The sequence below is a fragment of the Vicia villosa genome, linkage group LG6, assembly GCF_029867415.1.
Source record: "Vicia villosa cultivar HV-30 ecotype Madison, WI linkage group LG6, Vvil1.0, whole genome shotgun sequence".
NCBI lineage: Eukaryota > Viridiplantae > Streptophyta > Magnoliopsida > Fabales > Fabaceae > Vicia > Vicia villosa.
Genome location: NC_081185.1, coordinates 27,497,248 through 27,524,912, shown reverse-complemented (window position 1 = coordinate 27,524,912; position 27,665 = coordinate 27,497,248). Strand labels below are relative to the sequence as shown.

Sequence of the window (27,665 nt, the reverse complement as noted above, 5' to 3'; positions counted from 1 at the left end):
AATTGTATTGATTCACCTTGATTTTAATTTTTTAATAATTATTGAATTCTTTCGGAAGTGTATATCCGAAACATTCCAAGACCAATTTGGTCTTGGAATATTTCGGATATGTATCTCCGAAGACACCCCTCTCCCAAAAAGGTGTTTTCGGAAATGCATTTTGGAAAACACCCCTCTCCCAAAAAAGAATGTTTTCGGAAATGCATCTCCAAAAATACCTTTTTTTTCGTGTTTTTGGAAGTGCAATTCCGAAATAAGACAAATTTAAAAAAAAAAGCGTTTCCGAAATTCATTTATGAAGTAAGGGGTATTTTGGGTTTTACATCAGAGGTGACCAAGAAAATAGAGAGGTGGGTAAAAAAATTTCCTTAAATTTTATGAAAACCCTATTAAATATATAAATATATTAAATTTGACACGTCACGGGATAATATTTATACTGGTCTCCATCATAAAAATTTCTAAGTCCAATATTTTCTTGACCTAGTCGAACTTAACCTAGACCATTTAAGCTGTTTGTTTGCATCATATATTTGAAAGAGAAAAAAATTTGAAAACACACACTGTGGTTTTTCTCGTTTACTTCAAAGAAGATGACAAAAAAGTATGAAGGATGTGCAGTAGGAATCGACCTTGGAACAACATATTCTTGTGTTGCTGTGTGGCTTGATGAACACAATAGGGTTGAGATTATTCACAATGAACAAGGAAACAAGACCACACCTTCTTTTGTTGCTTTCACTGATGATCAGAGGTTGATTGGTGATGCTGCAAAGAATCAGACTGCCTCCAATGCAGAAAACACAGTCTTTGGTAAATTTCTATTCCTATCCTTTCATAACTTCATATATTTATTGTTGTTAATAGTTTTACAAAAAGGTCGCGGTTGCGTACTGTGTCGGTTTCGCAGGTCTGTGCGTAGGACACTGATTGTGTGAATTAACTATAATTTATTCTTTAATATCAAAACACTAAATAACTATGCTTACTGTTTTTCTAAATCTTGTTATTGCATTGCATTGATATGTTAAAAGAATGATCAGAGTTTATGAATAATATTAAATTTTTTTCAGATGCCAAGAGATTAATTGGCAGGAAGTTTAGTGATTCTGTTGTTAAAAAAGATATGATGTTATGGCCATTCAAAGTAATTGGCGATGTGAATGACAAACCCGTGATTGTTGTTAAGTACAAAGGTCAGGAGAAGCATGTGTGTGCTGAGGAAATTTCATCAATGATCCTCACAAAAATGCGAGAGACTGCAGAAAAATTTCTAGAGTTTCCAGTAAAGAATGTAGTTGTTACAGTGCCTGCTTATTTCTGTGATGCTCAGAGAAAAGCCACAATAGATGCTGGTGCCATTGCTGGTCTTAATGTTATAAGGATCATCAATGAACCAACTGCGGCTGCTCTTGCATATGGACTTGATAAGAGAACTAACTATGTTGGAGAAAGGAATATTTTTGTTTTTGACTTTGGTGGTGGCACTTTTGATGTGTCGATCTTAACAATCAAGGATAAGGTCTTCCAAGTTAAGGCCACTGGCGGAAACACTCACCTCGGAGGAGAGGACATTGATAACCGGATGGTGAACTACTTTGTCGATGAGTTCAAGAGGAAGAACAAACTGGATATTACTCGGAACTCTAGGTCTTTGAGGAGGTTGAGAACAGCTTGTGAAAAGGCAAAAAGGATACTCTCTTTTTCTGTTGTCACCACAATTGAGATAGATTCTTTATTTCAAGGTATTGACTTCTTTTCATTGATTACTCGTGCCAAATTTGAGGAAATCAATATGGACATTTTTAACGAGTGCATGGAGACCGTCAAGAGTTGTCTTACCGATGCTAAGATGAACAAGAGTACGGTAAATGATGTTGTTCTTGTTGGTGGGTCTTCTAGGATTCCAAAAGTTCAGCAACTATTGCAGGAATTTTTCAACGGAAAGGAATTATGCGTGAGCATCAATCCTGATGAGGCTGTTGCTTATGGAGCAGCTGTACAAGCTGCTTTGATGAGTGAAGGCTTTAAAAATGTTCCGAACTTGGTGCTGCATGATGTTACACCATTGTCTCTTGGTAAGTCAAACTTTGGAGATATCATGGGCGTGATGATTCCTAGGAACTCTTGCATTCCCATCAAGAAGACACAAAGTTTTGTAACATTTGCAGATAACCAATCTTCCGTCTTGATTGAGGTTTATGAGGGTGAAAGAACTCGAGCCAGTGATAACAATCTCCCATTCCCCTTTGACTTGGTAGATTACCAAGGCCGAGTCTCCGTAGACTTCCAGGAACTTGATTTTTAGATCAATTGCAGCTTTAAGATCCATAATACATGCTTCGTATTCGGCTATATTGTTAGTGCAGTTGAAGCATAATCTGGCAGTGAATGGTGTATGACCTCCTGCGGGGGAGATGATCACAGCTCCGATGCCATTGCCAAGTGCATTAGAGGCTCCGTCAAAAACCATAGTCCAACGGGATCCTGGCTCGGGTCCTTCTTCTGGTCCTGGTTGTTTGTAGTCATTGACTAGCATAATGTCTTCGTCTGGGAAGTCAAAATTCAGTGCTTGATAATCATCCACTGCTTGATGAGCCAGATGATCAGCTACCACACTTCCATTGATTGCTTTTTGTGAAGTGTATTGAATGTCATATTCTGTTAAGATCATTTGCCATCTTGCTATTCTTCCAGAGAGAGCAGGTTTTTCGAACACGTATTTGATAGGATCCATCTCGGAGATTAGGAAAGTGGTGTGATTTAGCATGTACTGTCTTAGTCGGCGAGCCGCCCATGCTAAGGCACAGCAAGTTTTTTCGAGTAGTGAGTATCTTGTTTCACAATCGGTAAACTTTTTGCTAAGATAGTAGATTGCGTGCTCCTTTCGGCCGGATTCGTCATGTTGTCCTAGTACACACCCCATTGAGTCTTCTAACACAGTTAGGTACATTATCAGAGGTCTTCCTTCCACAGGTGGCAACAAGATTGGGGTTTTTTGGAGATATTCTTTGATTTTGTCAAAGGCTAACTGGCATTTGTCATTCCACCTTTCCACTTGATCTTTCTTCAACAGTTTGAAGATCGGCACACAAGTAGTAGTCATGTGGGCAATAAATCGGGCGATGTAATTCAGACGTCCCAAGAATCCTCTGACTTGTTTCTCGGTACGAGGTATAGGCATTTCTTGAATGGCTTTGACCTTGGCAGGATCAACCTCAATACCTTTGCTGCTGACGATGAAACCTAAGAGTTTGCCGGATCTTACTCCAAAGGTACACTTATTTGGGTTCAGTCGCAACTTGTATTTCTTGAGTCTGTCAAACAACTTGTGTAAATGACCCAGATGTTCTTCCTCGGTGTTGGATTTTGCAATCATGTCATCGACATACACCTCTGTCTCCTGATGAATCATATCATGAAACAGCGCTACCATTGCACGTTGATAGGTTGCTCCTGCGTTCTTTAAACCAAAGGGCATTACCTTGTAACAAAAGGTTCCCCAGGGTGTTGTGAAGGTTGTTTTTTCCATGTCTTCGGGTGCCATCTTGATTTGATTGTACCCTGAGAATCCGTCCATAAAGGAGAATACCTTGCATTGTGCGGTATTGTCAACCAGTACATCGATGTGTGGTAAAAGGAAATCATCTTTGGGGCTTGCCCGGTTCAGATCTCTGTAGTCCACGCACATTCTGACTTTCCCGTCTTTTTTAGGTACAGGCACGATGTTAGCTATCCAAGGAGGATAACTTACAACTTTTAGGAATCCGGCATTGAACTGTTTTTCAACCTCGTCTTTGATCTTTTTTGACATATCAGGCCTACTCCTTCGTAGTTTCTGTTTGACTGGAGTTCTAACTTCTTTGATTGGCAGGCGATGAACTACAATGTCCGTGTCAAGGCCTGGCATATCTTCATAGGACCAGGCGAATATCTCGACGTAGTCTCGCAGCATTTGAATCAGTCTTTGCATGATGGTGTGTTCTAAATCAGCCCCTATTTTGACTTCTTTCTTTTCCTCGTTGCTGCCCAAGTTGATGACCTCAATTGGCTCCTCGTGAGGCTGTATGGCCTTGTCTTCTTGTTCTAGCAGCCTTGCAAGTTCTCTTGGTACTTCACAATCTTCCTCACTTTCGTCCTCAGTTCGGTAGATCGGATTTTCAAAGTCATGACGGGCAATAGCAGAATCGTTATTGACTGGATCCAAAGTGTATGTGAATCTGCATTTTATTTATGTGAGTGTGTGTGAAAAAAAACATAGCTATTTGAAAGCAAAGAAAGAAAGAAAAAGGATCACAAAATTTAAATATGCAAGCGTCCCATGATTTTATTGAATGCACTTGATCATGATATGATAAGCCCTTATAAAAGGACCAGTGCGCTTCGGGCAAGGCACCCGGCTTTCAAGCTCATAGTTCGATAGTTTAGGAACCATTTTTATCTTTGCACAATATACACAAAGAAAACAGGAAATGGCATTTACTCCTGGTCAAAGGAGATCACATCCTCAGCTTTCCAGTTGTTCAATCCATTGTTGTGAGCAGGGAGTATCCAGCTGTTCCATTTGCAGTTGTCTTCTTCATCTTCCACAACATTGATTTCATTAGTGGGAAAATGAGCCGGTGATCTTTCGGGATAAGCGATATACTCTGCTGGATACGAGAGCCTAGGCTGAGATATCTCTGTTGGCTGAGCAAGATGCTCGATAAGGCCGTCCCATGCAGTCGGGATGATGTTTTGAATAGAGACTTGTGCATCCTGGTGAGGAGTGTATTCTGACAGAAAGCAACCCTCGTTATTTGGTATTTCCCTGGCTTCTTCAAGAGTGAAATTGTCATCGTAATGTTCATCCCATCCAGTTGGGACAATGTCCTCCATAGCAATTTGTGAGCTCGGAGGAGCGGAATATTTCACCATATAGTCATATTTGCCACTGGGTTCTCCTAGCGTATCCCATACTTCTTTGGGTGGATTTTGATATTGCTCAGCGACGGGACTTGTGAAACTCTTGTCATTTCCAAATTGATCGCCCCATCCAGTCGGGGTAATGTCTTCCATAGCAATATATGAATTCTGAGGTGCGGTATACTGATAATTATACCCGCCACTTGGTTCTCCCACAGCATCCCACATTCCCATGGAAATGGGTGGAATTTCATCTGGATATGGCTGAATGATATGGTTCAAGAACATTCCTTCATCTTCAATGGCGTTTACTTCTTGGCTGATGAAGTGTGACATTAATCCACCAGAACGAGGACTTTGATCATTCTTTTGATTTCCACTATCATAGCCCAGGCCTAGCTTGTCGGACTTGTAGGGTATATCGGGAAGCTGTCCCCATACTGTGCAATCACCTTGTTCGATCACAGCTTTGGCATCTTTGAGAGAAGCCATAGTTGTAGTTGGAGTAGCAGGAATATGCTTGGTGGTAGAGACATCTGGAGAGACCACCTCAAAAGATTGGCAGGGAGTTTCGATGAATTCGTCCTCCAACTCAACATATTTGGAATTGCTTAGGTGACTAACCACATATTCCTCTTCGCCATAGACTATGACAATCTTTCCTTTTACTGGATATTTTAACTTCTGATGCAGGGTAGAAGTTACAGCGTTTGCCCCATGTATCCAAGGGCGTCCAAGTAAACAGGAATAGGCTGGGTGAATTTCCATTACGTAAAAGATAGAATCAAAGATCTGAGAACCCACTCTGATTGGGAGATTCACTTTTCCGTATACCGTTCTTGTTGACCCGTCAAAGGCTCTTACCACAACATCACTTGGTTGTAACACAATTCCTTCGAAGTCAAGCTTTTCTAGTACTGTTTTCGGTAACACGTTCAAAGAAGAACCGTTATCTACTAGCACATGAGATAGAGTGGTGCCATTACATTCAATGGAGATATGTAGGGCTTTGTTGTGATTTTTTCCAGCAGGTTAGATCCACATCAGAGAAACCGAGGCCATTGTTCACGGTTAAATTGGCAACACAATTCTCAAATTGGTCGACTGAGATCTCTTGAGGCACATGCGCAGCTTTCAGGAACTTCATTAGAGCTTTGGCATGAGCTTCTGAATATTTTAGCAGAGATAGCATTGATATTTTTGAAGCGGTGTGCCCCAGTTGCTCAACAATATTGTAATCACTCTTGCAGATGATTTTCAATATTTGCTCCATTTCTTGCTTTGATGGATCCTCAGCAGTGATCTCTACCGGGGTTTGAACTTGTTCAACTTGTGGCTCTTTGCCTCGAGCGCTGTCATCTTGATTAGGAACTGGGACTCGGACTGGACCAGCAGCAACATTTGGAGAAATTTCTGGTGAAAAGATTCTTCCACTTCTCGTGATCTTGCTGGTACCCACAATATTATCCACAGTTGGAGTAGTTAACTTTGCGGCCTCTTCAGTCGAGGTACCCTGCTTAACTCCATGAACATAAACATTAGTGTCGTAACCCCATGGGACAGCTTTGTCTGAGAAGTATGGAAATGGAGTTGGGCTAGCAATGACTACTGATGCCACTTTGAGTGTAGCAGAAATTTTGAACGGAGCCTTGGCAGAGATTTTGAATGGTAAACTGGAGATCACTGAGACATCTTCTATTCTTATCCCGTTTGCAAAGACTTCGCATAACACGTCCATAGAAGGGAGCCTCTCAAACATAATGATACGGCGATCCATCCACTTTTGAATTCCCATTCTCAGATTTTCACAACCATTGGGCAGGTATGAGCAATAAAAGCAATCGGGGTCACATCCTGGAAAGTAACCAGCTTGGATTAGCTTTCCTTTGACTTCGCAGAGTGGAGTTGATAATTTGTTCACATCATAGATGTAAACAGTGTCCAGGATAGCGTTAACAGTTTTGTCATGCTTTGGCATAGGTGCAGTGATGACATTTGGAGTTTCTGGAGGATCGAACTCAATTTCCCCAGCATCCATCATATCTTGTATTTTATTTTTCAGGGCCCAGCAGTGATCTGCGTCATGTCCTGGACAGTTTGAGTGATAGGCACATGTTGCATCAGGGCGATAACTCGGAGAGGAAGTGTTGACATTCTTTGGATGACCCTTTAATGTGATCAGATCTGCTTTTAGCAAATGCTGCAATGCCTGAGAGATTGGCATGTTGATTCTGGTGAAATTTTTTCTTGGTGCATCTGGTTGACGCGTATATTTTGGCTGTTGATCTTTTTGAGGCGCAGATGCGGAGATCAGAACTGCCCCTACAGATTGATGCTGCTCATTTTTGCGACCTTTCTGAATTTGCATTGTATTGACCTCATTTCTCCCGCTGATGGGCCTTTTTGTAGTACCAGAGGAGGAGCCTATTTGAATTTTTCCATTTTGAATGCCATTTTCGACACGTTCTCCGGTCAATATCAGGTCAGTGAAACATTATGATGAGCTTCCCAACAAATGACTATAGAAAGGGCCAGTTAAAGTGCCCATGAACATGTCGACTAGCTCGCGATCAGATAAGGGTGGTTGAACCCTTCTAGCCATATCTCTCCACTTTTGTGCATATCCTTTGAAAATTTCTTTTGGTGCCATGGACATGCCCCTTAGTTGAGTATGGGTTGGTGCAAGATCAGCATTGTATTGGTACTGTTTGTAAAAAGCAGCAGCTAATTCTTCCCAAGTATGAACCTTGGTATTTTCCAGCTGGTAGTACCACTCGAGTTGTGTACCCGACAGACTTTCTTGGAAGAAGTGAATCCACAATTTGTTATCTGTTGTATGAGGTTGTATCTTCCTCACATAGGATCTCAGATGTAGTTTTGGGCAAGAAACTCTATCATATTTTGCAAAGACAGGAACTTTGAATTTTGGAGGGATAACAACATCCGAGATGAGTCCCAGATCATTGAAATCTAAGCCAGGTATTTTTTGTATCTCCATAGCTTTCATACGTTCTTCCAGCTGTTGGTACTTGTCATCATCCGGTTCGTCCCCAGAATGATCATCTTCTTCATTGGAAGAGAGAGAGGGTTTAGCAGAACCCTGGTTGTTGTGATTGTCTCCTTGTTCATCATCACCGACTGTTTCAGGGATCGGTGGCTTTTTGAACTTTTTGACTGGGATTTTGATCTTCCTTTTCAGGTGACTCAAGCCTACAGATCCTTTGGGCTTCTTTTTCTTCTTGATCATCAGGGCTTTCAGTTCTTGTTGCCCCTTTGCCAGTTCTAGAATTGCCACTTGAACTTGGGCATTCTGTGCTTCGAGATTCTTGATGCTCATTTCAGATTCCATCTCTTCTGACTGAAATAAACAGCGAGAAGATGAGAAATCCGTCATGTGAACCTGTTATGCAATGTGTATGAATGGATGCAATGTATATGAATGCAATGTATATGCAATGTAATGAATGCAATGTATATGAATGCAATGTGTGTGCAATGTTTTCAAGGATCTTAGAGTTTAGATTTGTTAAAACAAAGGAGAAACAAACATTAGTTAAACAATTTATTTCTTTTTTTTGCTTTTTTTTTCTTTGCCTCATTTTGGCTTACAAAACAGAAATAAAAGAAATGAATGATCCCTCAGGTCTCCCATGGACGCTTTCTCTTTGCACCCAGGAATGTGTTGATCTGCTGTTCTTCTTGCAGCTGTCCGGTGAGCTCCAATATCCTTCTCTCATAGTCTTAATAGTGTGCTTTGAAGGTGTCTCTTTCCTCTTTTAGTTGAACCCAAGATTTTTGCAACTCTTCTAGGTCAGTTGGCATATCCGGGTGTAGAATAACGTGGGGTTCGTCTCCTTCGACCTCTGGCTCAATAGTCACAGGTAGAATGGCGGGATATGGCATGATGAGTTTCTGAGCATGAGTACGGACCCATCTGAGGTAAGGTTCCATAGGGATAGAATTCCATTGCCCCAAAGTTTTGCTTTCTATTCTATAGACACTGCCCCATGCATGTATGAACCTTCGTTGGTGTCTATGAGAATCATTCTCGTAATCAAACACAATGCCACGGATAATCATGTCATGAGGACCGTTGCTCCTTGCATATCCGAATTGGCGTAGAGCCAAAGAGGGATTGTAAGTGATGCCCCCTTTGATGCCAAGGAGTGGCACATTAGGGTACTCTCCACAATGATCAATGATAGTAATGTCTCTTTGAAAGAAGTTGTTCCACCGGATATCTGAATGAGACAAAGACATAATCCTGCGAGACCATTGCATTCTTTGTTCATTTCTCAACACTGATCGGGGAAGATGAAATGTAAACCACCTAGCCAGTAGTGGTATACAGCACATAAGAGTTCCTCGTTTCTTCATGGTACGAGTGTGTAGAGAATGTAGAATGTCTCCCAGCAATGTTGATACCGGGTTACGGGTTAGGAAAAGGTTGATGATGTGTACACTTAAGAACTGATCAGGATTAGGAAATAATACCAAACCGTAGATCAAAAGAGCCACAGCCTCCTCAAAAGCTGGATAACTTTTGTTTTCTAGTAGTAATCGAGCCTTTTCCATTAAGAACTTAGCAAGCAAACCCTTAACTCCACTCTTTGTTTCCCAATTGGACTCGATTTCTGATTTTCGCAAATGTAAAGCAGCAGCAATGACTTCAGGTTTTGGATTCCTTTATAAACCAGTGAAAGGTAATTGATTTCGAACAGGTAATCCAATTAGTTCAGAGAATTCTTCCAAAGTGGGTACTAACTGGTAATCAGGAAAGGTAAAGCAATGATGTTCAGGGTCAAAGAACTGGAACAGGACCCGTATCATGTCTTCTTCAAATTTTGAGGTAACCAAATGGAGTAGGTGACCATGCCTTTCGGTGAATTGAATATTCCTGGGGAATTCTGATACTAAGTCTTTTAGTTCAGACGGTACCGTTGAGATGTTGATTCGGATGTAATCTCTGGTGGCGGGAGCCATTACCTGTAAATAAACAAAGGTAAACTCTTTGATCCTTGAAGTGTTTAGTGAGAAAATGATATGCTTATGATGCTTATGATGTCAAACATGTGGCACACACAAACAAATCAAACAAAAGCCTTAGGTTTAAAGGCTTGCATGGAGCTGATAGGTGATACCCTCCCCACTGAAGTTGAGTTGGTTAAAACCTGTCCTAGAATAGTATTCGGGTTCTATGATCCTTGGAGGTAACATCTCAATACGGCGCTTGAGCGGCCGATCAAAATATTCCTCGAGGATAACTAACTTCGATCAATTTCAAAGCTAGCCACTTAATAGGTCATAAGTCAAGTTCAACTAAAAAGGTTCTAAGAAAATTAGTGTTTAATGACATTTCGGAAGCCTAATATACTCCTTGATCGTTTTCAAGGGACATCAGTATAAACCAAAGTATCGCACTAACGATGACTACCAGATCAACCGTATCGGTACATGCCGTACAGTTTCCTTGGTCTATTGTCATATACTTAAGGTATCTCGAGATTCGGGTTAGAATCTTCCACACAAGCAAAATACCCAAACAAACCTTTGAAAAATAGAGCAATCAAGTCAAACAATTGAAAACATCGAAGTGATCTATTCTCTTAAGGTAACCCCTTTTGAAAACATTTTGTTTTTTGAAAGTAATTCCCCAGCAGAGTCGCCAGTCCTGTGGACCTCCGTTTTCGGCCATACCTCTCGCGGAGAGATACGTGAACATGACTCTTTTTATTGTTTCTGCTTTCGCATTTTTGAAAATTCAGAGAGTCGCCACCGACCTTTTATTTTATCCAATTAAGGAAAGGTTTATAAAAGAAACAGAAAAAAGACCTTTAAGAAATTCTAGGTAAGGGGGTAGGTTATACAAAGGGAAGGTGTTAGCACCCTTTGTATCCATGGTTATCCATGGGCTCTTTAGTTTGCTTAGCTCACTTGTTTTCGATCACTTTTCAATTGCTTTAAAATGCTCATATGTGGTTTCAAATACCTTTGTAAATTGAATTTGTAATGATCCTTGTGCGGATGTATACAAAGTGTTTTTTATCTTTCGAAAGATGTTTTTTTGAAAAAAAGAACGTTAACTTCGTAATGATCCTTGTTTGGATATATACAAAGTATTGTCTTTTTGGAAAGTTTTATTTTGAAAAACAACAGTGTATGAGAATTTTGTTTGTTTTGATTTGAGCAAGCAAATTAGGAGGTCTACCCTGAGTTGTAAGGTCTTTATCCTATTTCCTTTAAAAATCTATCCTTTCATCGGATACAAACAAAAGGTTCGATTTTGTACTCGAAACGGTAGAATTTTGACTTTGATTTTGAAAAGAATGAGAAGGGATTACCTTAGGAGGTGCAGGTGTGATTGTGTTTGAATTCAGATATTTTATCTTTTGGAGTTAGTGATCTAACGGTTCAATTTTATCTTTGACATACACGCAGTTTATATGTGTTGGAATTTAAAATGCGGAAATGTAATATGCGGAAAGTAAATCTACGCTATTACATCAATTTGCAGGAAATGTAAACTACGCCTATTTACATAGATTCGACAACCTATACATTTATCTAGGAATTTAAATAGCAAGAAAATAAAGAAATGTTTTTGGATTTTTTATGATTTATTTTAATTATGATTAATGCATGATTAATTTAATTAAAATGAGGAAAAGGTGGAAATAAAATTTAAACCTAAAAATTAAGTTCAAAATATGTTCAAAATGTTTGCTAATTAATTTTAAAACAAAACTAATTTTTTTGAATTTTTGAAATTGATTTGAAATTTATTAAGTTAATTAACACATAATTAAGCAAATAATTACACAAATAATTAAAACTTAAAGAGAAAATTATTCAAAATATGTACAAAATTAGCTTATAATATATAAACAATATTTAATATAAAGAACAATTTTTTTATGATTTTTTGATTGGTTGAAATAATTAAAAAGCAAATATATAAATATAAACTAATTAATTATGCAAAATATTGAAATTATGAAGAAAAATAAAATATTTTTATGTTAGAAAATAAAATATTATTTTAGCAACTTAAAAATATTTTTTGTGTATTTTTTGGATATTTAAAACTATTTTTAATTAATTTTGCAAGAAAATTAAAATAAAAAAGAAAAATAAATAAGCAGTGATCAGATGTGGTGGGTAATAGAGTCTATAGCATGGACTGGCAAGGCTAGAGCGTTGGATGAGGAGATTAATGAAATCAGATGGTGGAAGGCCTGAAGGCGTGTGACACGTGATATACCTGCAACACACTGGATTAGAAAAATTAAATTTAAAAAAACGCGCGCGTGTGAACCAATGGGGTGAGGACACGTCTTCGTCTTCAACCTCCAGACACCACTTTTAACAGCGCTTTTATGCAAAAGCGCTGTAATTGATGAACCCTAAATCTGCAAAAATAGCGAACAGGGGTAAACGTGCATAGAAATTAGGCGCGATAGGTCCATTCAATTCGTCTTGTTCCACTGAATTCAACCATGCCCTTAATTTGTTCTAATTTTGGCTCTAACTAAAAACCCTAAATTTGAACTAGAAAACCCTAAAATGGTAGATTCGTGTACAAGCATCCAAAACTCAATTAAACTTCCAGAAATGATCTACACGTCAAACTAAGTTCAAATATATGTCTACATCTTGCTAAGCATGCGTGGATTATGAGATACAAGTTGATTTTAGTTCGAACCAATCGTGACCTGTAGTACTTGGTTCAGTGAGTTTCAAGACTTGGAAATGATTGGAATATGCTCAGTGATGCTTAAGGAAGGTGTTTGAATGCTTAGTTTGTATTGAAAATGACTTAAACTTAAAATTCGAATTTCAAGTTTCTTTGAAAAATTTAAGTGATTACAAGTGTGTTACAAGCAGAAGTTTGGCTCTAATTTCGTGCTCTTTCATTTGTGAAGTATTATAGCCTTTATATAGGCTATGTTGTGCTTAGAATTGAAGCCAAGAAGCCTTTAGTTGCCTTTGTTGAATTCTTGATTTTTTTATATTAAAACCTTTGAATTATTGACCAAGTCTTGCTTCTCTTCAATGCTCTTGCCTTGTACCTCAATCTTCTGCAGAAAATTGAAGATTCTTGGATGACTCATGCTTAGAAACTAAGCTATCCATTATCCTTCCATTTTCTTTTTTCATTTAATCTTAAAATAAGTTAAAATTAAGCCAAAAATGGATAAAAATGGTGTGGGCTTTGTCTTGGTCGTGGGAGGCCCATAATATCATGGCAAACATGTTTGAACCATGAAAACTTGGCCCCATTTGGAAAAAATACATTTTTGAGCAATGTTGGTTTTATGCATTTTCCCAAAATTTAGCCAACTTCAACAAGGTGTAAATCCCTCAATTTTTGTCATATGAAGGAGATCTTGCACTTTTTGGAAACCTCAAAGAGTCCTCTAACCAATGTCTTTGGTCTCATGTCAAAATGATTTTTGATGCTCCTTGTGTGTCCTTTTGAAAAAAGTGTCTTTTTGTTGACTTTGAAAATGACCTGTAATGTCTTTGTTCATATTTTTCAAATGGTGAATGTAATGACCATGGGATCAATTGCATTTGAAAGATAATTGAATTTCCTTCAAAATGAGCTTTGGTTTGAATTTTTTGGATGAAGGATGAGAGAGTTATGGCCAGTCAAAGTTCAGTTGACTTTATAGGAGAAAACCCTAATTTTGAATCTTAGGGTTTTGTTGATTTTTGATCTTTCCTTGATGAATTATGATCATCCAATGATCAAATGATGAATCTTTTGACAAAATATCGATGTTGACAAAAAATTTCATTTTTGACTGTCTGTTGACTTTTTTGGTCAAACGGGTCGTCTGTTGACTGTTTGAGCTGCTGACGGTGCGTCTGAGTGAATTGAAGTCTGAAAATTTGTGTGATGGTACTTTGAGATATATGCATGTCCATGAAATCCATTTGAGGTCTCAAAAACTTGTTTCTCCTGTAAAAACAAGAAAACCCTAGTCAGGGACTGTTTGTGTAGGAGACAGTTAAGCGTACCTGATTTTTGTGCAGTGTTGAGTCTCTGCTAATCATGTGATATTCAGAAGACTTCTAGGACAAAAATCTTGGAATTTTGAATTGTAAAAGATTGATTTGATTGATGGTACAAAACACTGAGAATTGTACTGCCAGCAGTTTGACTGTCAACTGACTGTTCAGGTATTAATGTAGCAGTTAGAGTGAAAAATCAACAGTCAAAGTTAATTTTCTTTTTGTTGTTTTTTTTATGTGAAAAATTAAAGTTTATTTACATGACTTGTTAAAAACACAGACATAATAAATAACTAATATTTACTATACGCGAGCAAAATTACCGATAATAACCCTGAAAATCATTTAATGCACAGAAAAATGAATATTTGACTGGCAGAAAACACACAAAATATTATCTGAATAATTAAGCAACATTATGACAAATAGTACAACATTTAATACTGACAGTACAAATATTACATACTATATTGAACAGTACGACGAATAAACGGTACATTTAAGAAATAAGAAATACGGCAAATTTTTAAGAATGACGATTAATAACCCATGCTACAAATAATAACATGTAGATGATTGGGAGTGCAAGCGTCCCAGGTCCACAGTGTTCCGGGCTATGTAGACAGAAAAAAGACATGATCACCGTAGCAATGGTGATGACCATAAGAAAACACGTTTCCCACCGCTTCGCCATTTTGTCGGGGAAGAAGAAAGGATGGATATGAAGTAGAAATTTGAGAGATGAGTTAGAATTTGATGTGAGATTTTATGGAAAAATGAGAGGTATTTATAGAATGGAAAGAAGGATAGAGACGTTGGGGAATGAAGTGATTCCGTACAAAAGGAAAATTTGAGTGGAAGTAAGATTTGAAAGAAAGTGTATGATAGTGTTGGGAAAAAGAGAGATGTATAGAATAAAGTTAGGATTTGATTTTTTGAAAAAGAGATTTGAAAAGATTTTGAAAATACTGGAATATAGTACAAAAATTAATGGGAAACAAAAGATAATAATAATCTACTTGTTACCAGTACAGTCTGAGTTTCCTGATTCTGCGCCTGCAAAAGATTTAACTCTGTACCAATTGTGTCAGTACTATTTATCTGTAAATAAATAAATAGCATGTGTGAAGTAATAAACAGTATTTGGCGTTTGCGTAAGAATAAATTCAACTGCAAGCCAAAATACTGTATAAGAAAAATTCTAAAAACTAAGTATTTCACATGTCAGGATATTTATTGAAATAAAAATCCATGATTATATGAGACTCTTAATTTTTAGATTGGAGTTTTCTTGAAAAAAGATGCGGGCAAATTTTGGGGTATAACAATAAGAAGTGTTGGTGATGGTGTAAATAAATTTTGTTCTAAAGTATCGTCAGAGGTGTTTTAGTAAGTAGCTGCAAGACGTCAGTGTTAGCATGTTCAGGTAGTTTTGCAAGTTGTTGAAGTATGGTATTTTGGTGAAGTAAGTTCAATTTCTAAAGGAACACTGTTATTGTTGGTAATGATGGATATACTCTATTATGATTGCCGGCTGTCTATTGACAAATTGAGGACTTGATCACCCTTAATCCCTTGTTGATAGTAGACGAAATTTGTTTTGTAGGATTGCTTGAGGACCACTTAAAATCTATGGTATTTTTGTAAAGTGGTGGTTCTAAGCATTTGATGGAAGACTTAAACTAACTTTCAAATCTAGTTCTAAAGACCAAGGGTGATTTTACATATGGGAAATACCTCATAGGAATAATTCTTGGCATTGGCAAAGTTGGAGCACTAAATTTGACAACCATTGAGGATGTACTTTATGTTGAAGGACTAAAGCAAAATCCTCTAAAGCAAAAGTCAACTTTGTGACAAAAGCTTCAAAATAATATTCACCAAAGATGAATGTTTGATGAAGTCACTCATGAGGTAAAACTCATAGGTAAAGATTCATTGTGTTCATATTTTATTTTCAATAATTTATCTTTTTCCCATCCTTTTTGATAATGACAAAGGGGGAGAAGATATTTGTGTGTATGTGTATGCTTGCTTGTCTCTAACATTTGCAGCCACAAAGAAGTAAAATTCTCTATAAATCAAGGGAGAGCTTTGATCAAGGGGGAGTTATCAAATTTAGGGGGAGCATTCACATAAGAACATTACACTTCATATTTCAAAGGTTGTCATCATCAAAAAGGGGGAGAATGTGAAGGCAAGCCTCTACAACACTACGTTTTGATGAAGACAACTATCATGAGTATACATCAATAAAGGATGAGCAAAAAGATCAAATTAGCTATGGATCAAGATTGCAACTTTCATGGAGATTAGCTTTGATTGATTGATCTTCATATCATAATGGTACAAGCTAATTCCTTTTACATTGATACTACTTAGTGCTCAAAAATCATATAAACTTTCATAAATATGCATGTCCAAACTTATATATGCATGGCATAAGTTTCCATATACCAAAAACATGCATTTTTACTCCTTATGCTGAGGTAACCGGTTACCCTGGTTTCAGTAACCGGTTACTGAAACTTTTCCCACTGTTTTTTGTATGGGTAACCGATTACCCTTGTTTCAGTAATCGGTTACTGAGTTGAAAAATTCAAAAATATGAACGTTGGGAGTGGGTAACCGATTACCCTGCTTTTGGTAACCGATTACCTGCTTAAACATTGCCTTGTTTCATTTTGCTTTATGTTCAAACGTGAATATCTTTTCAAACCTGAAACATTGCATTGTTTGATTATTTTATACTCTTTCTAAAGGGTGTAAATACCTATATAAATACCATAAACTTCAGATTTAAATCTCACCTCTTTCATTACAATTTACCACCTTTTTGATCATATATTTTCATCATATATTTTCATACAAGTGTTTCATACTTGAACTTTCATTGAAACTTTTTCTACACATTGTTAGAAAAGTTTCTCATTCATACATAAACACCTGAGCACTATTATATCATTGTAAATTGTCTTGCTTGAAAGAGAAGATCAATCTTATAGGTTGATATATATGTTCATCAATTTTATTACTCAAATATTTTCCAGATTTGGTTTGTAATTTCTTGTTGTCTAGGATTGTTGGAAACAAGTTAGTAGAAAGGAAAGGATTGTTTTCTTGTTCTACTTGGTTGGTTGTTCTTGTTGTCCAGGATTGTTGGAAGCAAGAAAGTCATTAAGGGAGGATTGTTCTCTTAATGTAATTAGTGAAAATCCAAGAGGATTGTTCTTGGTGGTTTTGTTAGAAGATTGTAGGAGGAGTCTTGGTATAGGCTTGTACAAAGATCTAACAATAGTAAAATCTCTTTCATGTTGAAAGGGGACTAGAGTACTCTCGGATTGTGAGGGGAACCAGTATATATCGTTGTGTTCTTTACTTTTCCGCATTTTACCGCTTTCATCACTATTATCAAGAAAAGAAAAGAACCATTCAAAAACCTTCAAACACCAAACCAGAAAAATAAGTACAAGTATTCTAAAACCGGATAAATCTTTGAAAAACCTAATTCACCCCCCCCCCCTCTTAGGCACACTCTTAAACTTACAATTGGTATCAGAGCAAGTTATAGGTAACTTGTTCCTAGAGATCCAGAATGGCTTCCGCAAATCAAAATCCAGTATTTAGAGATGGTGGTAGTAACAACAAGCCTCCATTATTTTGTGGTGAATACTTTGACTTTTGGAAAATCCGAATGAAGGCTCATTTAGAAGCACAAGGAGAAGAAGTGTGGGAGGCTGTCCTTGAAGGTCCTCATGTTCCTACAACTATTGTCGATGGCATTGTATCAGATAAACCTAAAGCCTCATGGAATGATAACGATAGAAAAAGGGTTCTTGCTGACAAAAAGGCGATCAATCTTCTTCAAGGTGCTCTTAGTATGGATGAATTTTTCCGAGTATCGGCATGTACAACAGCAAAGGAAATATGGGATACTCTTGTAGAAACTCATGAAGGTACCACCGAAGTTAAAAGATCAAGATTGAATACCTTAAGTCAAGAATACGAACTGTTTAGAATGAAGCCCAGAGAAACTATTCTCGAATTGCAAAAACGATTCGTTCATTTGACAAATCCCTTGAAGGCACTTGGTAAGACCCTCACTACCGAAGAACTAAATCTAAAGGTGCTTAGATCTTTAACAAGAGAATGGCAACCGAAAGTAACGGCGATATCCGAGAAAAAGAATCTATCAAAGATGACTTCTGCAACCTTGTTCGGTAAACTTCAAGAATATGAAACAGAACTCGGAAGACTTGAAACTCATGAAATTCAAATAAAAGATTCAAAAGATATTGCCTTGAAGACAAGAGTCAAGCATCATGATAGCATTCAAGAGGATGAATCCACTAGTGAAGAAGATAATGAGTTTATCAAAAAGTTTGAAAAATTTCTAAGAAAAGAAAGGAAAAAGGAGATCATTAAAGTGGAAGCACCAACAAGGAAGATTAAATGCTTTGAATGTGGAGAAAGAGGACATGTCAAAAGTGAATGCCCTAAACTTGAAAAGAAGAACAAATACTTCAAGAAAAATAAGGATAAAAAATCAAAGAAAGCATATGTAGCATGGGATGACAATGAAATAAGTTCATCTTCAGATGAAGAACATGTGAATCTTGCATTGGTAGCAACACACCATTCCGATGATGAAGACGATGAGGTTAGTAATGAATTGTCTCTTTATGATATTGATGCACAAGGTGCAATAGATGAACTTTTAAAAGAATGCAAAATTCTCTATAAAACTATTTCATCTCAAAAGAAAATAATATCATCTTTAGAAGAAAAGTTTAAAATAATTGAAGAAGAACATAAGGATGAAAAAGAGAAAATTATTAGTGTTCAAAAAGAGGATGTGTCTTGCAAGAATTGTGAATCACTTTCTTTTCAAATTGTTCAATTAAAGAGAGTCCTTGAAAGGTATGAAAAAGGACAAATTGGGTTGGAAGGTGTCCTTAGGCAACAAAGATTCCCTAATGATAAAAGTGGTCTTGGATATGCAAAGTCTAACAAACCAAGTACTAGTAAAAATATCTTTGTGAAGGCAAGTGAACAATTCAACAAATCAGATAAAGCACAAAAGGTTCATCATCATCCTAAAAGGTTTCCTAAAAAGAAACCATATGTTCCTAGATATAAAAGTAATTTTGTTCCTACTTGTTTTTATTGTGGTATTGTTGGTCATACACCTAATGCTTTCTATGTAAGAAATTTCAGTGTGGCAAGTGGTCATTATGTGTGGGTTAAGAAAGGAACTAACTATGATGGACCCAAAGCACATTGGGTACCAAATCAAACTTAATTTGTTTTGTAGGATTGCTTGAGGACCACTTAAAATCTATGGTATTTTTGTAAAGTGGTGGTTCTAAGCATTTGATGGAAGACTTAAACTAACTTTCAAATCTAGTTCTAAAGACCAAGGGTGATTTTACATATGGAAAATACCTCATAGGAATAATTCTTGGCATTGGCAAAGTTGGAGCACTAAATTTGACAACCATTGAGGATGTACTTTATGTTGAAGGACTAAAGCAAAATCCTCTAAAGCAAAAGTCAACTTTGTGACAAAAGCTTCAAAATAATATTCACCAAAGATGAATGTTTGATGAAGTCACTCATGAGGTAAAACTCATAGGTAAAGATTAATTGTTTTCATATTTTTATTTTCAATAATTTATCTTTTTTCCCATCCTTTTTGATAATGACAAAGGGGGAGAAGATATTTGTGTGTATGTGTATGCTTGCTTGTCTCTAACATTTGCAGCCACAAAGAAGTAAAATTCTCTATAAATCAAGGGAGAGCTTTGATCAAGGGGGAGTTATCAAATTTAGGGGGAGCATTCACATAAGAACATTACACTTCATATTTCAAAGGTTGTCATCATCAAAAAGGGGGAGAATGTGAAGGCAAGCCTCTACAACACTATGTTTTGATGAAGACAACTATCATGAGTATACATCAATAAAGGATGAGCAAAAAGATCAAATTAGCTATGGATCAAGATTGCAACTTTCATGGAGATTAGCTTTGATTGATTGATCTTCATATCATAATGGTACAAGCTAATTCCTTTTACATTGATACTACTTAGTGCTCAAAAATCATATAAACTTTCATAAATATGCATGTCCAAACTTATATATGCATGGCATAAGTTTCCATATACCAAAAACATGCATTTTTACTCCTTATGCTGAGGTAACCGGTTACCCTGGTTTCAGTAACCGGTTACTGAAACTTTTCCCACTGTTTTTTGTATGGGTAACCGATTACCCTTGTTTCAGTAATCGGTTACTGAGTTGAAAAATTCAAAAATATGAACGTTGGGAGTGGGTAACCGATTACCCTGCTTTTGGTAACCGATTACCTGCTGAAACATTGCCTTGTTTCATTTTGCTTTATGTTCAAACGTGAATATCTTTTCAAACCTTAAACATTGCATTGTTTGATTATTTTATACTCTTTCTAAAGGGTGTAAATACCTATATAAATACCATAAACTTCAGATTTAAATCTCACCTCTTTCATTACAATTTACCACCTTTTTGATCATATATTTTCATCATATATTTTCATACAAGTGTTTCATACTTGAACTTTCATTGAAACTTTTTCTACACATTGTTAGAAAAGTTTCTCATTCATACATAAACACTTGAGCACTATTATATCATTGTAAATTGTCTTGCTTGAAAGAGAAGATCAATCTTATAGATTGATATATATGTTCATCAACTTTATTACTCAAATATTTTCCAGATTTGGTTTGTAAATTCTTGTTGTCCAGGATTGTTGGAAACAAGTTAGTAGAAAGGAAAGGATTGTTTTCTTGTTCTACTTGGTTGGTTGTTCTTGTTGTCGAGGATTGTTGGAAGCAAGAAAGTCATTAAGGGAGGATTGTTCTCTTAATGTACTTAGTGAAAATCCAAGAGGATTGTTCTTGGTGGTTTTGTTAGAAGATTGTAGGAGGAGTCTTGGTATAGGCTTGTACAAAGATCTAACAATAGTAAAATCTCTTTCATGTTGAAAGGGGACTGGAGTCCTCTCGGATTGTGAGGGGAACCAGTATATATCGTTGTGTTCTTTACTTTTTCGCATTTTACCGCTTTCATAACTATTATCAAGAAAAGAAAAGAACCATTCAAAAACCTTCAAACACCAAACCAGAAAAATAAGTACAAGTATTCTAAAACCGGATAAATCTTTGAAAAACCTAATTCACCCCCCCCCCCTCTTAGGCGCACTCTTAAACTTACAAGGATGTCTTGCAAATTATGGATCGATGAAGAGTTGTGTGGTTATTAGTCGAGTTATGTTATCAGGATGGTATTATGATAAGTTTGTCGCTGTTGCAGTAATGTTGTTGTTGGTGCTTCGTTAGTGAAGGACACCTGAGTATGGAAATAAGAACTGTATATGTGTATCTGTGTTGAATATGTTGTTGTGATGATGAAGCAATGTTGTATCGTCAAGTATAAGCGAGTGAAGGTGGTTGTTATGTCGTAAGATGTTGTTCCAAGATATTGCTGAAATTGTTGGCAAGTTAGTAACGACTATGTTGCAAGGATAACTGAGAGTTTGACGTATGAGGTTTAGATTCAAGTCGTGTTGAGATACGAATACGGAAAAAGTAATAGTCAGAGTGTTGTCAAGTGCAACTTGAGAATGAGAAAGTTGGATGAGGACGCGATGTTAAGGATGGTTATGTTAGGCTAATTTTCGAGGACGAAAATATTCTAAGTGGGGGAGAGTTGTAACGCCCCGATTATTTTAATTATTTATTTAATTAAATATTCTTATATTATTTTCGGAATTATCGGTTGGTAATTATATTATGGTGAATAAGTGGTTATATCGGTGAGTAAACTATTATTATTATATCGACGAAAAATAATTAGAAGTGACATTTTGGTTAGTTAAATTACTAAAGGAATTAAATATTGGATTTAGCCGAGTTTGGATTGTCGGTATTATTGTAAGAGGCGTATTTGGATTTATTAAGTTAAAGTTGGATTTTAGTCGGATAGTCGGAAGAATAATATTATTTATTTATTGAGATGTTTATTGAAATCTTCGCATTTTGGGACGATTTAGTCGGTATTAGTTCGGGATAGCGGATTGATGTTTAATCGAAAATTTTAATATTTTTAGTATTAGAAATATTAATGAGTTAGTATTTAACGTTTTGACAATTTTCCGAGTAATTAAGATTAGACCGTAAATATGAGACATTGAGTAATAAGGGGTATATTTTATTAGGCTCATTGTGTGTTAAATATTTATTTAGTTGTTATGTGATATAATAATTAATTTAATTAATAAATTTTGTGTATAATTGTGTTTATTGTGTTTAATGGGTTAATTAAGTTATTAGAGAGATATAACTAATTGGGCCTAAGTAGTAGAAATAAAATATGAAGTTGATTGTGGGTTAAGCCCATTAAAAATAGAGATAGTAAGGAAAATAGGGTTTTAGTGGTTATATCTCATTTGGGGGGAAAAAGAAGAAAAAAGAGGCTAGAGGAGAAAGTAGAGAAGAGAAAGAGAACTCAAGAGAAGAGGATTTGGGGAGGAACTAGAAGATAGAAGGAGATTGATTCAAGGTAAGGGGGAGAATCCTTATTATTATAGGTTAGTATGATTGGGTCAATGGGTAGATTAACATGATTTAGGGATTCTTGTTCTTCAATTTTTAGGTTTTTGACATGTTAGGTTTTGTTGAGAATTCATGAAATCGAGATTAAAAACATGTTTTGATGTTAGTAATTAGTACATTAGTGAAACTGAGAGATAATTGAGAATCACAAATTGACATATAAATATATACTGTGTGGTAATTTTGGTGCTGAAGCGACATATATCAATTGATAATTTGGCAGCTGCTATGTTTTACTTGGATAAATATAACAATTGAAATTGATAAGGGGTATATTTTATTAGGCTCATGAAATTATGTTTTGCTGCTTACTGTAGCGTAAAACTATAATATGGTGCATAAAGTGTGTTAGTGGTGTTATCTATGATATATAATGAATATCCAAATTACATGTTTTGCTGGGTGAAATAAATTGGTACTGTAGCATAGATTTTTTTGTATTTCATTCACATTACAAGTCTACCTATATAAGTCATTAGTTTAGTATAATAATAGTGAAACACTAAATAAAATAGAGGTCCATGAAGTTAAGAATAACAAAAATAATAGCCACCGAAACTAACTTGAGCACCTTTATAATTTATACAATTGCAGTGATACTCTAGCAGTGCTATGTGTAAAATTGAGAAAAACGTTTTGTACTGTAACAGAATAAACCCATTCCAATTGTTTCAATTCAAGGTTACTGATATATATTTTAATTATAATAATAATAATAATAATTAAATAGTATTAATATAATATTTTCCGGAGTTTTGAGTTAGAGATAAATATTGAGTTATTTGATTAATTAGTTAGTTTCAATTTCGATAGAATTGTCAATAGGGTTGTTAGAATTGTCAACAAAATTGTCAGATTTGTTTTGATTTATTAAGAGTCATGTTTTTAATTGTTTGGCGTAACTCTGACATGGTTAGAATTGACAGTTTAGGATGTCGGTGTTACATTCTCGTTGAAACTTTACAAATTCATAACTTTTAAACTGTGAATCTGTTTTGAGTACCGTTCGAAGCGTTAGAAAGCTAGCTTGACATTCTTTTCAATAAAAATAGTTTTGTTGGCAGTAGGAGATATTAATTACATAGAGCCGATTTGATTGGATTATGTTCGGACTTGGATCAATTATTCGCTTTATCAGTAAATTACGGTATTTTGAGAATTTTTCTGTAATTGTGTTTTTGGCTCGAATATTTATGTTGAGAATAATATATTGCTACGCCAATGATGTTGTTTTGATAATGTGTATATTCCTATATATGTGATAAATGTCAATTGACATGAAATAGTATGGATATTAGTGTTAATTGGATTTTGTGAATCGTAATTGATTAATAGGCCTTTTATATGTGAATGATATGTATGTGTTGTGTACAATTGGTAGATAATTCATCAAGTTGAATTATTGTGATATGCGGAATGTTAAGATGGTAGAGATGATCTTAATTGCATAATTGGTTGGTAATTGTACATTCATTCATGGCATAGTCGGCTTTATTGTGAAAGCGGTGAAACTATGGGTTCACATGGTATTAGACGGTGATCCTTAAATGGAAAGCGGTAAACTATATGTTTACATTTGGTGGCTTCGATCTTGTCCGGATCTGAAGCGTGGCTAGATTCTATATGAATCGGAAGCGGTGGAACTTTGGGTCCACATTGGGTACCACATGCATTGAGTCACATATTTTGCATTGAGTCACATTGAGGTTATGTGATGTTTGAATGTATGCATTTATGTGATTGTTATGTGTACTTGAGAGGTGATAATTTGATTTGGTGATGTTTGGACAAATGACTTGGTAAAATATATGATTATGTGATAATTATAGTTATGTGTATTATTTGAAAATATAGTATTGGAATTTAATATTATACCCCTTGAGTTTTTATGTATGCTTGTAACTTGTGAAATAAATGTTGGTTAGTATTATTTACATGGTTATATAAGTGTGATGAATTCCTATAATTGTTGATTGAATCATTGTATCTTATTATACTTTCTTCATAATGATTCGTAATCTCACCCTTCTGTTTTAATGTTGCCCTCGTTTGGTGACATGCAGGTTCTGGCGATTAGTAGTTCGTACGAGATTTAGTCGGAGAGCTTCCGAGTTTGTTTGATGATTAAGTAGCGAGTCAATGCTCTGGTCATGTAACACTGGGTAGACTAGGCGTGTTGAACTCATGTTTCTATTTGGTTATGTATTATGTTAGAACTTGTGAACCTGTTTATTTGGCCACTTGTTGTTTGAGAGGCTTTAAGCCAAATATTCTGATTATGGTTTATTTTATATTGAGAGTGTTATTGAGTTATGATCATGGTATGGGACATGAGAGGTGATAATGGAATACATGAGTATTTTAGTATTTTCCATTGTGAATGCATATTCAGGAGGAATTATGATTAAATGTTAGGTGTTATCTGAAATGACCAGGTGTGTTGTGTATTGTGGATAAATGTTGTCGGTTTTTAAAATCTTTTAGTTTTTGAAACGTCGATGTGACGCCCTTTTGAATTATATGCTTGCTTATTCTCTGATTATATGCTTATTTATTTTCGGGTATAAAAGGGTTGTTACATTAGTGGTATCAGAGCAGGTCGATCCGTCCGGCCAAGTTGTCGAGTCAGTTGAGTTTGTGTGACAATTGAATTCTGCCAGTGTTTTATTCTTTAGTATACAACATGTGTGTGAAACACTGTTGGTATTTGTTTGTTGTGCTGCAGGGTTTAGTTTGAGCGAAGTGGGGGAGAAGCTTTGCTTCTCGGATATGTTTCAGTTGTAAGTTGTTGGCGCAATGTACTGCTTAAGGAGACAATGCAAGTATTGTTGGAGCTTGTTGACATGGATTCAAATTTTTGGTTATTTAATAAGCTCGGAGCGTCTGTAAAAGGAGAATGATCAGGAATTATTGATGTTTACTCTTCGAAGGATGAGGAGCAGTGTAGCAGTTGTAGATCTGCAAGTATGGTGCAAATCCCTAATGTTTCGGGAGGTAACCGTTAAGTACCAAGAATAAATTCCGGAAGATAGAATTTAGAAAGTTGTTGTGTTCAGCATTGTTAATGGACTATGAAGTTGTTATTTAAGTAGTCTTGCGTAAGATGTTTGATTAGTGATTAAGTGAAGAACTGTTGTATACCTCATTGTAGGATTACTGATAAATGATTGAAACTGTGGTAGAAACTGTTGGAGTTGTTGAAACGTTATGGATCGCGAGTGAGAGTTGGAAATGCGAAGAGATGAGTATGATTTCAATTGATAAGAAGTGTTGGTGATGGTGGAAATAAATTGTGTTCTAATGTATCGTCAGAGGTGTTTTAGTAAGTAGCTGCAAGACGTCAGTGTTAGCAGGTTCAGGTAGTATTGCAAGTTGTTAAAGTATGGTATTTTGGTGAAGTGAGTTCAATTTCTAAAGGAACACTGTTATAGTTTGTAATGATGGTTATACTCTATTATGATTGTCGGCTGTCTATTGACAAATTGAGGACTTGATCACCCTTAATCCCTTGTTGATAGTAGACGAAATTGTATTGGATGTTATAAACATATCTTACTATCTCGATGGTGCATAAATGAGTGAATGTTGAGGAAAGTGTGAAACTTGGATGAAGCTTGTGAATCATATAAGTTGACAGAAACTCTAATAAGGACAGTGAATTAAGATGGATGATCAGAGTCGCGCAGCTTGAGCATGATGTGTCAGATGTATTGTGTTTTCTTGTGAATAGTGCTGATTGAATTAGGATGTCTTGCAAGTTGTGGATCGATGAAGAGTTGTGTGGTTATTAGTCGAGTTATGTTATCAGGTTGGTATTATGATAAGTTTGTCGCTGTTGCAGTAATGTTTTTGTTGGTGCTTCGTTAGTGAAGGACACCTGAGTATGGAAATAAGAACTGTATATGTGTATTTGTGTTGAATATGTTATTGTGATGATGAAGCAATGTTGTATCGTCAAGTATAAGCGAGTGAAGGTGGTTGTTATGTCGTAAGATGTTGTTCCAAGATATTGCTTAAATTGTTGGCAAGTTAGTAACGATTATGTTGCAAGGATAACTGAGAGTTTGACGTATGAGTTTTCGATTCAAGTCGTGTTGAGATACGAATATATCGGAAAAAGTAATAGTCTGAGTGTTGTTAAGTGCAACTTGAGAATGAGAAAGTTGGATGAGGACGCGATGTTAAGGATGGTTATATTAGGCTAATTTTCGAGGAAGAAAATATTCTAAGTGGGGGAGAGTTGTAACGCCCCGATTATTTTAATTATTTATTTAATTAAATATTCTTATATTATTTTCGGAATTATCGGTTGGTAATTATATTATGGTGAATAAGTGGTTATATCGGTGAGTAAACTATTATTATATCGACGGAAAATAATTAGAAGTGACATTTTGGTTAATTAAATTACTAAAGGAATTAAATATTGGATTTAGCCGAGTTTGGATTGTCGGTATTATTGGAAGAGCCGTATTTGGATTTATTAAGTTAAAGTCGGATTTTGGTCGGATAGTCGGAAGAATAATATTAAGAATAATATTATTTATTTATTGAGATGTTTATTGAAATTTTCGCATTTTGGGACGATTTAGTCGGTATTAGTTCGGGATAGCGGATTGATGTTTAATCGAAAATTTTAATATTTTTAGTATTAGAAATATTAATGAGTTAATATTTAACGTTTTGAGAATTTTCCGAGTAATTAAGATTAGACCGTAAATATGAGACATTGAGTAATAAGGGGTATATGTTATTAGGCTCATTGTGTGTTAAATATTTATTTAGTTGTTATGTGATATAATAATTAATTTAATTAATTAATTTTGTGTATAATTGTGTTTATTGGGTTTAATGGGTTAATTAAGTTATTAGAGAGATATAACTAATTGGGCCTAAGTAGTAGAAATAAAATATGAAATTAATTGTGGGTTAAGCCCATTAAAAATAGAGATAGTAAGGAAAATAGGGTTTTAGAGGTTATATCTCATTTGGGGGGGAAAAAGAAGAAAAAAGAGGCTAGAGGAGAAAGTGGAGAAGAGAAATAGAACTCAAGAGAAGAGGATTTGGGGAGGAACTAGAAGATAG

At 35.8% G+C, this 27,665-nt stretch overlaps 1 protein-coding gene across 1 annotated transcript; it reads left to right on the top strand.

The window, feature by feature from the left end:
- Positions 1-577: 577 nt before the first annotated feature.
- Positions 578-25,825, top strand: LOC131613430 (heat shock cognate 70 kDa protein 2-like). Its single transcript, XM_058885101.1, has 3 exons — positions 578-813; positions 1,074-2,257; positions 25,763-25,825. Exons 1-3 carry the CDS (start codon positions 594-596, stop codon positions 25,823-25,825), a joined length of 1,467 nt encoding a protein of 488 aa, XP_058741084.1. The 5' UTR covers positions 578-593.
- The last annotated feature ends 1,840 nt before the right edge of the window (positions 25,826-27,665 follow it).

What these genes read in the sequence shown, in the direction of transcription:
- LOC131613430 (XM_058885101.1), top strand. Translation starts at nt 594, where the DNA reads ATGACAAAAAAGTATGAAGGATGTGCAGTAGGAATCGACCTTGGAACA. An exon ending in TGCAGAAAACACAGTCTTTG is followed by an intron (nt 814 to 1,073) that starts GTAAATTTCTAT and finishes AATTTTTTTCAG; the next exon opens with ATGCCAAGAGATTAATTGGC. An exon ending in TCCCATTCCCCTTTGACTTG is followed by an intron (nt 2,258 to 25,762) that starts GTAGATTACCAA and finishes AAACTGTGGTAG; the next exon opens with AAACTGTTGGAGTTGTTGAA.